Genomic DNA, 12925 nt, shown 5'->3' on the forward strand with positions numbered 1-12925 from the left:
CATGCTGCCAAGAACACATTTTCCCAACTAGTCCAGCCCCAGCTGCTCCCTAAAGGGTTATGAGTTGTATTGTGTAAGCAGAGCATGGCCCAGGCATTGAGATGCTCTGAGTGGGGGAGAGGGAGGAGGAGGCGGGGCACCCTGGGCTAGTCCAGTTACTGCTGAACACAGACCTTGGGCAAGGCAGTCCCTCCCTCTGCCCCAGGATCCTCCTGTGAAAGGCAGGAAGCATAAACAGTGTGAGGAGTTCCCATTTATTGAGCACCTACTGTCTGTGAGATGGTGCCCAATGCACTCACATGCATTATCTCACTAATATGTATGGACACATCATTTATGCATGAGCTCCTGCAAAAGTAATTTTCTATGCAAAAATAAGTAAAGAAAAATAAAAGAGCTGTTGTAAAAATACACTATTTATTAGGGAAAATATTCCAACAATTGAAAAGTCTAACAACGGTAGCATGAATTGTTGAAGACTTTGTTCCTCATGAGAGATTGCAAGCCCGAGGGTTGGTTATACCCCTCGCTCAGTTGAAGGACTGGAGCAAACTGGCACTCCTTGCACTCCTTCCTGAGCCCCCAACCCCCACCAGAAGGAGGACCCCCCAAACACACTGAGTTTGACATACTCCAAGTTCCAAGTTCTCACTCAAACCTTAACCACCTCCCAATCTGCCCAGAATGCTTCCTCTGCAATATTTGCTTCTAACCAACTCCAAAATAAAGTGCAGAGCTGCTTTTTGGAAACTGATTGGTTTTCAGCACATGGTGCCCATCTGCCAGAGCTGGATGTGCCGTGAGTGATGCAAATCTTGCTCACTAATGAACTTCACTCCACACTTCCTTGAGAAGCTAGCCCAGATTTCCCCAGCACCATCATTTCTCTAAGTAGGTCTCTGGGGATCTGCCTCTCCAGAAAGTTGTCATGCGACTTCCGCATATTAGAAAATATATTTCAGCCACAAGTCCCAAGGGTCAGATTTTTTCAATTCAGTTTGTTTCTTCTCCTCTGTAAGTGGAGACAACAATGTGGTTAAAAATAAATGTCTCCCTACAGAAGCCCACTTGTAGACAGATGTTGGGAAGGGCACCGGTGCTGGTTGGAAGCAGCTTTGCCAAGAGCAGTGTTGAAATCTTTTGCAGATTTGTGTCTATGTTTCTACTTTAAGTCATTAAAGACTTCACTGAGCTGCTTCATTTTCTGATTTGTTTAAATGTTTAGATCAGTCATCTTATAGATTCTGGTGTTGACAAAGGGCAAAAAGTGATTAAAAGTTCAGGCTTTGGAGCCAGACAGACCATGGTGGGCCCGGGCTCTCTCTCTCACTGGCTGCATGCTCTTGGGCAAGTTATTTAACCTCCAGAGCAGTGATTCCCACATCTGTAAAATAAGAACAGAGTGCCCATTCTTCCTGAGATTTGAGATTCAAGGTTAAATGAGACAATACATGTGGAGGGCTCAGCTCAGTGCCCCATGAATACTAAGACAGCAGCAATGACTGCTGGAATTATCAGCAAGGCCATAATATCTCACAAATCCTCTCTCCCATGACCCCCAGATGCCTGGTGAGAGAGACTGAGGACACCTTGGATGAGGACTGCAGGTTCCTTCTGGCTTCCTGGGCGTGTGGGGCAGACATCCTAGGATCAGCGCCCTCACAGAGCCTAGTTCACAGCGCATTCTGAGCTCAGCAGTTTGGCATCTGTAATAATCATCCCCACCCTAACTGTAGTAGGAACTAATAATGTAGGCCTGAAATTAGGATCAATTAATCTACAAACTCTGATTTCTTCCCTTCTTGGCCTTTGAATGGCAAGTCATACTTCATGGAATATGTTTTCATCCTTAACTCCAGTCCTGTGGAGTAGGCAAGGCAGGCAATATTACACTGTTTTTATAGAGAAGATAAAGGAAGTCCAGAAAGTTTAAGTGATCAGCCTTAAATCACTCTGTGTGATTTTGACTTATAATAAGAATCTAAGTCCAAACAGCAAATTGCTTCTCCATTTACATTTCATCTTTTATCAGTTGGTAATGGCTGCCTCCAATGTTGTGTGGAGAAGTCTGTGTATAAGCTTTGTAGGAAGAAGATCTATGATTGATTAATGATGTCTGCCATGGCCATAGAAAGAGAAAGTAGAAACATGTACCACAAATATGCTACTTTATCTGAATCTTTTATAATTCCCGTCCAGTGCCTTTTCCACTGGAAAATGCTGACTCTACACACATTTTCTTTAGAATCTGCAGGAGAATCAGGTATCATGATAAGACAGTCATACCTGTTGTGTCCATAATCTTGGAAACTTAGAGACATAAACATATTAAGATTTTCTGACATGTCCAGCTGTTTTATGTTCACTTCATTGATATAAACTCCCAAAAAAGAACTTTCAGAGATATGAGCATCAGCATACAAAGATAAACAACACAGAAAAAGAAAAACAGATTTCTTAGAACTTTGGGAAAGATGTGATTCTGTGCTGAGCACATGGTAAAAACACAGTTTGTAGTAGAAATACAGGCTGGGTGAAGTGATTTAAACTTTCTTCCTTTCATGAAGTGCTTTCTGCTGAAATTGCTTTTCTGCAAATTCACTGAAGCCACTTGCTGGCCCTTTTATTAGCCAGGAAGGATTTAGGTATTTCAACTTACATTGACAAACCCACTTCAGGAAATGAAACCTTTATTTGATTTGTTTGAAGAAAATGAATCATAGATTTTTTTTTTTTTAACCTGAAAGAGCCCTTTCAAGATCATCCAGCTCAATGCCTTTAGTTTATAGATTGGGAAATTGAGTTAACGGATTTGCTCAAGGCCACAGGGTGACTCATAGCAGAGCCCAAAGCTGGACCTCAGTCTCAGAACTTGCAACCTGGTGTTCCCTTTCTGACAACTGGCTTGCTGTCCTCTAGCTCCAGGCCATGAATGAGCACCCCATGAATGATAAATGTCCCCATTTGACATTGCTCAGTGACTTCCAAGAGTCTTCCAGTTACAACCATCTGTGAATGAACCAGCAGTAACCACAAGGCCAAGCTTTAACCACGAAGGCCGTATGGAGCAGGTCGACCCTCTTGGCTGAGGCATGAGGCATTGAGGAGGGCTTCAGGGCTTGTGCCTAAGATTATGGAAGAGCTACCAGGTTGAATCCCCTGAATCTGAGTGCCAAGAAGGAAATATTTAATTATGGATTTGCAGTCTACCTAACCCATGGCACAGACATTTTTTTTAAAAATGGATAATTATGAACCTACAGAATGTGTGGTTAAAGAATAATGGTGTTTCTAATCCCTCCAGAATGTGAAGAATCCTGAGTCCTGAAATGAGTGGGGAGCAGTGAGCAGACTGTGAGAAGCCCTTTCCGATGTGCTCCCTGGACCCTCGATGCCCAGAGCCTCTGAGACACCCATCCAGAGCTGGAGTTGTGGTCACTCTCCAAAGCCACCACATCTGGTATGAAAGGACCAGTGGGGGGTTGGGGAGGAAGCAGGTGCACAAATTGAAGACTAACCCTTTTCCTTTCTTCTCTGAATGGTGATCTTAAAAGTATACTACCTCCCAGAAGATGGACCCTGCAGGACGGAACTGATGACACACTATTCAATTTTATCAAGCAGCAAATACATCAATTAATGCTGCTATGCTCCAGGGTTTGGTAGTGAGGCTGAAATTAGATTTATAGATTACCTGTCTCTGTGCCGGGTGGGGAGTTGGACATGCTTCATTTCCCGCAGCTCCCAGCACCGCCTGCTCTGGCCACTCCCTTCTGGCCATCCTTTCCCCTCTTTTTCCCTGTGCTCCTCTCTCGCCCCTAGCTTTTCTCCCACTGCCTGGGCCACATTGTCATGAAAAATAACTGGCATCCAACCTGCCCCCATGTCCTGCGCCCCCAAAATGGAACAGGTGTGTGCAGAGCAGTGGTGCAGGGTTCTGATTTTCCGCAGGCTCCTGAGAAGGAATCTTCCTGTTCGCCTGTGCGTTCCAGGGAAAGAGTCTCATCACAGTCTCCAGATCGCGATGAGAGTCTCTGTGAAGCACAGACAGGTGACTTGCAGGAAGTAAATGACTCCTGATAGGTCCAGAGGCTGGTTCCGGAAAATACTTTTTCTCCTAACATTACCTCCTATTCACGTTTCTTTGGCTGACACGAGAGGTCTGGCTACAAGGACAAGAGACCGTGTACACTCAGCAAGCTCCATCTCTCCTGACCAAACTCTTTTGCTCCAGAAACTGTTCTTCATTCAACTAGCCTCGACCCGGTGCTCAGTGTGCTAGGCGCTGGGGTTTCAAAATACAAAGCATAACCCACACCCTCAAGGAGGCTGTACCAGGCAAAGTACGTGGGGCCCATCACCTACATCAGCTGTCCCCCACCCCACCAAACAAAAGTCACTACTGCCTAATGACTCAGACGAGGCATAAAGTGTGTGCTCCCCCTGCAAAGGTAGGTTCAGTATGTACAAATGCAGCTTCTAGACAAGTCCTCAGCTCCCTTTCCACACTGCAGCCCCTAAGCTCTGCTTCTGAGCTTTGGAACCACCAGGCCGCTGATGACAGATTACCAAATAGGCCACGCTGACTTTGACCTATGAACACACAGCTCCACTGTTCTGTGAGCCTACCTGCCCATTCCTGACCTGTCTGGCAAATTCCTCCTTCTCCCATATCAGAGAAATTCTCTCTCTTCCTTGAAGCCTTCCCTGGCTTCCTCAGGAAGGTTTCAGTTCTTCTTTATGTGATACCCCTGTACTTCATGTACAGAAACAAAAAGTATAATCCAGGCAGATGATTGCTGGAAGCTTTGGGCACTAAGGTCCTGGGGGGTCAGAGGCATTTACGCAGGTTGTATTCTCTAAAATGGATATAACAGGACCTCCCATCCCTTATGCGTAAGAAGGCTGCTGTCCCCCATCAAGATGTGGGACATGTTTCTTCCCCTTGAATCTGGGTGGGTCCATCAATGTGGTTGAAGGATGCTTTGTGACATTTCAGGCTAGGTTTCAAAACTGATACAGCCTCTGCCTTCTACTCTTGGGTTGCTTGTTCTTGGGACCCAGCTTGCTGTGAGGAAGCCCTAGTCAGCCAGGTGGAGAGATGCCAGCTGATACCCAGCATCAACCCTGGGACAGATGAATGAATGAGGCTTCTGACGATTCCAGGCCTTAACCCTGAGCTTCTCCTGCTGACAACACATGAAACAGAGAGGTCTCCACCGAGGCCTACCCAAATTGCAGATTTGTGAGCAAACCAAATTGTTGTTGGGCTAAGTCACTAAAATCTTGGGGTGATTTGTTCCACAGCATTAGAGCAATGTCTCTCTCATCCCAGCACAGGGCACCTCATGACTGTTTCAATGAGACTCTACGAATGGTCCTTTGATCTTCAGCCATAGCTACTGTTTGGTAGCTTTGGTGACATGCATAGCTGGCTACTTAGTATTACTCTGAAGCCCTTGCTCAGAAGGTCCTGCCCCATTCTTTGATGCCACTCCCTGCACTCTCTTGCTCCCAGGCTGCCCAGCTGTCCCTTTGGTCCGAGGCAGGCCTTGCTCCGTGGCCTGTGGTCAGACAGCTTCTACCCTCCAGACATGAGCACCTCGGCCATGCTCACTCGCCCCTTCTCTGAATAGCTCTGGAATACCCCACAGTAGTGAAAATGCTTCCTTTGTGGCTGCATGGGCATGCTCTGACAACGGTCCTTTGCAGATCTCCTGGCCATAGGCCTTCAGGGACCCGCACCTCTGCTGCAGGTGGTTGGGAGCCACAGTTCTCCATCAACTCCAGGAAAGACTTGTGGACGCCTGCAACACACTCTTCCCCTGACCTGCCCAGAAGCGCCTCCTCAGAGGCCGGGATGCCCAGGCATCAGAAAAGGGCAACCTGTTTTATCTCTGAACTGTGAACAAAGGGAGCTGTCTGGGAGGGCGGCTATGCTGGGGAAGAGGCAGAGATAGCCACTGGCATCTGCGTGAATCACGCAGGACAGCATAGCGGCTGGAAGTCTCTTCAGTCTCTTCAGTGACACCGACGGCCATTCTCCGTCCTCCTCTATTCACTCTTACTCATCCAGCAAGCACTTATCCAGGCCTGGCTCGATGCTGTCCTCCTACAGAGGGGTCCACATGCTCTGCTTTGTTCTTTCCTTTCAGCAGCAAATCTGTTAACCTCGCTAACATCTTCAACGCCCACCCGCATTTCATCAGGGATTCCTGAGCGACAGGCTGTCCTCACACGGACACTTCTCCCCAGCCCACGACGGTCTGCCAGCGTCCACCAGCGCCAGCATCATCCATGCTTTTGCCCTGAGGAGTAAAGGTGAGCTGAGCTGCTCTTACCCTGAGGAAAGAATCCAAAGCGCCATTCTCCATGAACTCCGTGATGATCATGACCGGCCGACTCTTGGTGACCACGCCCTCCAGGCGAATGATGTTGGGATGGTCGAACTGGCCCATGATGCTCGCCTCGCTCAGAAAGTCCCGTCGCTGCTTCTCCGAGTACCCAGCCTTCAGTGTCTTGATGGCCACATTGATTTCCCTCTTGCCTGGAAGTTTCAAACGCCCCTTGTACACCTCTCCAAACTCTCCTGCAACAAGAATGCAATTATTACTCACTTCCTTCTGTCTGTGGAACCATGAGGGGAGGCAGCTTATCAAGAACAATGGTGCTCCAGGTGGAACGGTGATTAAGGTGGCAGAAAGGAAATAGTGTCCTCTCACTGTAATTGTGACGTCCCAGCACTATGCAGTTCACGGCAAACACAGAAGGAATACCCAAATATGTTCTTTACCTCGGATCTCTTGGGTAACTAAAGTGAAATTTCAGACTCTATATGGGTTTGTTTTTCCTCATTTGTTTTTTCATTTGCATCCCAGATGAACAATTGAAATGAAATGGTCAGTTTCACTGTGGCAGAATCATAATTCATTTTTAGCAGAGCCTAGTGCAAGAATGTCCAGGGGTTATGGGATACGTTCAAGTACTTTAGTCCTCTGAATGAGATGTATAGCGTTTATGTTCCTACATTGCCCTGAAAGTGTTTGTGTCTATTGGGTCCCTCGGAAAACAGAAACTGAGGAGTAAGGAAGGTAAGTTAGCAGACACTGCAGGATAAAGGGGAGAGAAGTAGGATTGCCAGAGTCCCAGATCATGGTGCAGACCTGACTTTATGAAAAGAAGGGGGAAGCGGGAGTGGGCAAGGAGAGGCCCAGATTGCAGCACAGACCTGGTTGATGCAGACCTGACAGTCTCATCTAACCCAATGAGGAGCTTCAGAATAAAGAGTGCCCATTCCAGAAAGGCCCAGGCCCTAGCATCCCACTGTGCTCAGTCACTGACTGGGGCTGCCAGAAAGAACTGGGTCCCTGCGAGAAAGCCGAGGCAGATCTTGAAGGCGCTGCAGCAGGAGGCTGGCAGCTACCTGCACTCCTGGCAGCTGAACAGTGGCTTTTTCAAGCAGACACGAGCTGCACACCTCCATGGGTGCCACAGCATTTAAACATTTTTGCAGTAAAATCACCAAGAGTAAAAACAATTCTGGTGACACTATTTCACAGCTGCTTAAAAAATCTGTTGAATCCCATTCAACGTGCTTTCAAAAGTTATCTTATGATTTAACTTGGTTTTGTAACTTCAGTTCTTTCATGTGAAGCAATTTAGAATCTACTTGTAAGTGCATTGCAGAAACGGGTGTCAAAGGCCTGATAGGAGAAACATGGATTTCTGCTGGGAAAACTTTCTTTCTCACTTTCAGCTTCTGCAAGGCGATGATGGAGCAAACTGTGAGCAATCAGATACGTTACTGGCCGAATTAGAAAAGCAAGTTAACATCTGTGATTTAGTTGGGAACTTCTTATATTTTCTGCTGCATAGGTTGGAAGGAAGCTGCATGAAAGACCTGTGGATGCAGAACTGCTCCAGAGTCTATGGAACTTGTTAGAATCTAAGGCTGGAGTAGAGGTTGGCTTAAGCACCATTAGGAAGGTTTCAGCATGGACCTAAGATAGACAGCATGTGTAATACTGGTTTTGACATGAGATCACAACTGTTTGAGGTCAGACCAAGTCTCATTCATGTCCGTAACTTGTACACACCACTGAGGTGTCTGGTACGTGGTAGGTATGCCAATAAAAGTTGGGGTCTCTTATTTATTATTATTTGTTTGGCTTTGCCCATTCTTGGGTTACAAACTGCTGGAGGCTCCAAAAGAAGTGGAGGTACCAGTATTTACATTTTTACAAAAGGCTGTTTATGGCAGCATCTCCTTCAACAGCCAAATACCATATGACCATAACCAGGGGGATGGCTGGAAAGGGACAGCCATCCTGCAGAATGCTATGAGCTTCTGAAAACTAATAGAGGAGTGAGATGTATTGGCTTCAAAAATATCTGCATTACATTGCTAAGTGAAGCAGAAAAGAAGAGAAAGTTATATTAATAGAATGTGGTCTGTAGAATATGCCTGTAGGGGGGTGGTGAATGCCAAAAAAAACATTATGGAAAAAATTCATAGCAAATTTACTTTCAACTTCAAATTATTTTAAAAATTGGTTACACTAGAATGGTGGGAATAGGAGTGGGGAAGTATGGGTTAGTAAACTTTAGTTACTTTTTCGTTTAAATTGTTACAATAAGCATTGTCTTTGCAGTTCAAATGAGTAAAATTTGAAGAAGAGTACTGAATAACAACCACCTGTCATATATGTGTGCTTCTCTATGTATATATATTTGTGTAGAGTATGTATATGTATGTATGTATACAAACTTGTGTATATATGTGCATATATGTATGTGTCTGTATGCATTTGTGCATATATTGTATATATGGATGTGTCTCTATATATTTTTGTATGTATATATATGTGTCTGTGTATAGAGATATATGGAATCCATCTCTCTGACACCTGCACCTAGTAGTTATTCAATAACTATGAGCTGAATGAATACAGCTTGCATATTTAATAAGCATACTAATTGAAGAATATCAGTATTTCTTCCCTGTTGTCATACTAATGACTTCTATTTTCTTTCAGTAAAAAGACACGGTTGAGAGTGAGGGGAAAGTATGCTAATATTTCTTCTTGGGGGAGATAGTACACCAAAATGTCTTGACTACCTGCTCTGTGCCAGGTACCGTGCTGGGCTCTTTGCATGTCTTAATCCTCACAGCACCTTCATGAGCTGGGTATTATTATGCCCATTTTACTAATAAGGAAACTGAGGCACGATGAAAACATGCCTCAAACCCCACATCTGTGAGGCAGAGCCAGGGATACTCCCTGGGCCTATCCCTTTTCCTGCCATACCGCCTCTCAGAAGGTGTGTTCGGTTAGCAGTGCCACAGGGAAGAGAGCTGGGTGGATGTGAAGTCACAATGCAGGGCCCACTGTGCTCCAACTGTGCAAGTCCTAACCATTCATATGCAGTTACTGTTATAGTGACTCAGTAACCAGGGAACAGCAAACACAGTGTGACTGAGACAGGCTGGGATCTGGGACCCTTTGCTGCAGTGCTGCAGTGCTTGCACCTGGACACACCTCTCCTCAAGCAACAAAATACAAAGAAACTGTATGGGACTAAAAATAACTGCATGCATGCGCAGTTTGGGCAAAATTATGGACAAAAGATACAAAGAGACCAAGAAACCCAACTGCCACTTTTGCAGAGCCCGGAGCAAGAGCAAGGAGTCGGGAGCAAAAACAGGGCACTGCGCATGCCCCCTGCACACCACACCTCCTAAGGGGTGGGCAAAACACCAAAGCCACCCCTCCAGACTGACCCCTGCACACACACCGTATAAGGAGCAAGCTCGCCCCTCCTGAGGGAGCTAGCAAGCAGGGAAACTGTTGTTTGTTCCCACTCCCCTCTGCTGTAGCAAGGGTCACAGTAAAGCCTTGCCTGAATTTCTCGTCTGGCCTCTAGTCAATTTTTATTGATTGGGGAAGGCCAAGAACCCTGGTTGGCATCAGGACTACCTTATAGACAAATATCATATTCATGGAAAGTTCCTGCCCGGCTAGTCAGATGAGATCAGAATATTTAAGAATCAGAATATTTATGAATTTCTACACATCAGTCTGAGGAGTGTGTAAAAGTGCCCCAGGTGAATCTGCTATTCCCCACAACATACACATAAACTCCCCAGTTGAGGACTTCTGTTATATACCAGCGTTCCCAAAGTTGGCTGCCCACTGCAATCCCCTGGGAAGCTTACAAAGCACAGAGGCCTGGGTCCCACCTCCAGGAATTCTGTTTAGTTGGTCTGGGTGCAGCCTGGGCACGGACATAGTTAAAAGCTGCTCGCAGGAGCAGCTACGTAATTTGCAGGGCCTGGTACAAAATGAAAATGCAGGACTCCCTGTTCAAAATTTATTAAGAAGTTCAACACGGTGACAGCAGAGCATTAAACTAAGTGTGGGCCCTGCTGAGCATGGGACTCCGTGCGACCACACAGGTCCCATGAAACCAGGCCTAGCTGCCCAGGTGGTTCTGAGGAACAGCCAACGTTGAGAGCCAGGGGTCTAAACCACCCAAGCGTGTTTCAAACGGATTAGGGAACTGCTAAAGGCCCTGGAGTACCTGGAATTCATCCCTACACCTTTGAATTCATTTGAAAGCAGTGCTTGCCTACAAGCTGCCTTTCACTGCACAAGGCCTGACACATAGTGTGGGCTTTGTAGCTGTGAGCGGAGAGAAAGAAGAGAAGGAAGCAAGAAATCAATGAAGGTGTGGCTTTGCAAAGTCCTATCTGTATAGAGCAGTATGGGCTACGTATATTCGTTTCCTAATTGACAAATGTCATGTCATTGTTTAATCTTTGTGGCTGACTGGTCTTCAGGTTCAGTGTTCCTAATACTTTAGCTCCAAATTATATCCTCTGTAGGGGTCTCATCATATAGATTTTTGAAATTATAAAATAAAAACGTGCTCTCCTGAGAGGATTTTTAGGGCAGTGAAATTACTCTATATGAAATTAAATGGTGGATACACGTCATTATACATTTGTTTAAATCCATAGAATGTACAACATCAAGAGTGAACCTTGGGCTTCCCTGGTGGTGCAGCGGTTGAGAGTCCGCCTGCCGATGCAGGGGACACGGGTTCGTGCCCCGGTCCGGGAAGATCCCACATGCCACGGAGCGGCTGGGCCCGTGAGCCATGGCCGCTAAGCCTGCGCGTCCGGAGCCTGTGCTCCGCAACGGGAGAGGCCACAACAGTGAGAGGCCCGCATACCGCAAAAAAAAAAAAAAACAACAAAAAAAGAGTGAACCTTCACTGTGGACCTTGGGTGATAATGATGTATCAGTGTAGGTTTATCAATTGTAACCAATGTACCACTCTGCGGGGAGATGTTGATAATGTAAGAGGCTATGCATGTGTGGGGCAGGACATATATGGGAAATCTCTGTACCTTCCACTCAATTTTGCTGTGAACCTAAAACTGCTCCAGAAAATAAAGTCTTTTTTTTTTTTTTTTGCGGTACACGGGCTTCTCACTGTTGTGGCCTCTCCCATTGTGGAGCACAGGCTCCGGACGCGCAGGCTCAGCAGCCATGGCTCACGGGCCCAGCCGCTCCGTGGCATGTGGGATCTTCCCGGACCGGGGCACGAACCCGTGTCCCCTGCATCGGCAGGCGGACTCTCAACCACTGCGCCACCAGGGAAGCCCATAAAGTCTTTTTAAAAAAAGAAAGTGCTCTCCTTGGGTTGGGAGAGATGGGTTCTGTATCGTTACTGCTCTTGGAAATCTGCTCTATAATCACTGGAAAGCAGCGGCTTAAAGGATGGTGATTCTGTAAAAATAGCTCTTTTTCTGTGTCTGACAAAGAAATGACTTCATATTCCCCAAGCCCGGAGGTTTTCCAACCACCAACTGCAAAGGAAGTCACTTAATCCACAGTCCTTACGCAGAGGCTGTGCTCCACCCTGTAATTAAGTGGCCCTCATTGCAGCTGGGGCAAACTCTGGCCAGAAGAAGAAACTCTGGGGGAAGAAGCTTGAGTCTACACCATCCTCCCTTCCTTCCCCGCCCACTGGACCTGGGGCAGGGTGCTTCCCTTGTTCAGCCTCAGCTTTCTCAGCTCTGTTGGACAAAAGGACCTGATCAACTGTGGGGCCTTCCTAACAGGGCGTGGGGGCTCTGAAAAAGTGCTTTGTAAACTACACACTGTTGGAGACACAGGAAAAGACAATCCAGGGGTAGAGAGTGGGGTGGGAAGTGAGGGTAGGGTCATGGGGTAGGGAGTGGGGATGGGTAGTGGAAGAGAAAAGGTAGCAAACATAGGTTTCTGTAGCCTAGCGGAACTTGAAGGAGGCTGATCCAAGACACAGCAGAGCATCTTGCCAGGGGTGCTGGGAAGTCCCCCTGCCAGGTATCTGGGCATGGAGGGTGTCTTCAGGTAAGCCCGGGGCGTTAAAGTCTGGGGTCTCTGGCCCCCTAGCACCGCCACAGACTCCTAGGGAGTGGGAGTCGACGGGCCCTTTTTAGTAGCAAACAGAAAACCAAGACCTTGTGTCACTTGCAATCTGACTGCTGTCACCTGTGATCTTTGACTTCAGGTTCACACACTTTGCTCAGGGAACTATTTTTGCTTTTGGGACACCTTTCCTGTCATTAGGGCCAGAACTTGAGGTCTGTGGTGCTTCGATTTGCCATGATCTGAACTCTATAGAGCTTGCTTTCATATGAGCTCCAAAACATGGCCATCCATTTTCCATCTTTTCAAGAAAAATTCTTAATGCCTAAAAAATATTTTCAACAAATGAAGCATTAGTATTATATTTATTTATTTTTATTTTGGCCGCACTGTGAGGCTTGTGGGATCTTAGTTCCCCAACCGGGGATTGAACCCGGGGCCACGACAGTAAAAGCACTGAGTCCTAACGACTGGACCACTAGAGAACGCCCCAGCATTATATTTAA

General features: G+C 46.5%; 1 protein-coding gene across 1 annotated transcript in view; it reads right to left on the reverse strand.

Moving 5' to 3' along the window:
* EPHB1 (EPH receptor B1) overlaps positions 1-12925 on the reverse strand; it is a 285588-nt gene that overhangs the window by 46789 nt on the left and 225874 nt on the right. The window contains exon 11 of the mRNA XM_073803646.1: positions 6342-6589. Coding sequence (XP_073659747.1) covers positions 6342-6589 — 248 coding nt within the window. The remainder of the gene's footprint in view (positions 1-6341; positions 6590-12925) is intronic.

The sequence above is a fragment of the Tursiops truncatus genome, chromosome 4 (genome assembly GCF_011762595.2).
Source record: "Tursiops truncatus isolate mTurTru1 chromosome 4, mTurTru1.mat.Y, whole genome shotgun sequence".
Classification (NCBI taxonomy): domain Eukaryota; kingdom Metazoa; phylum Chordata; class Mammalia; order Artiodactyla; family Delphinidae; genus Tursiops; species Tursiops truncatus.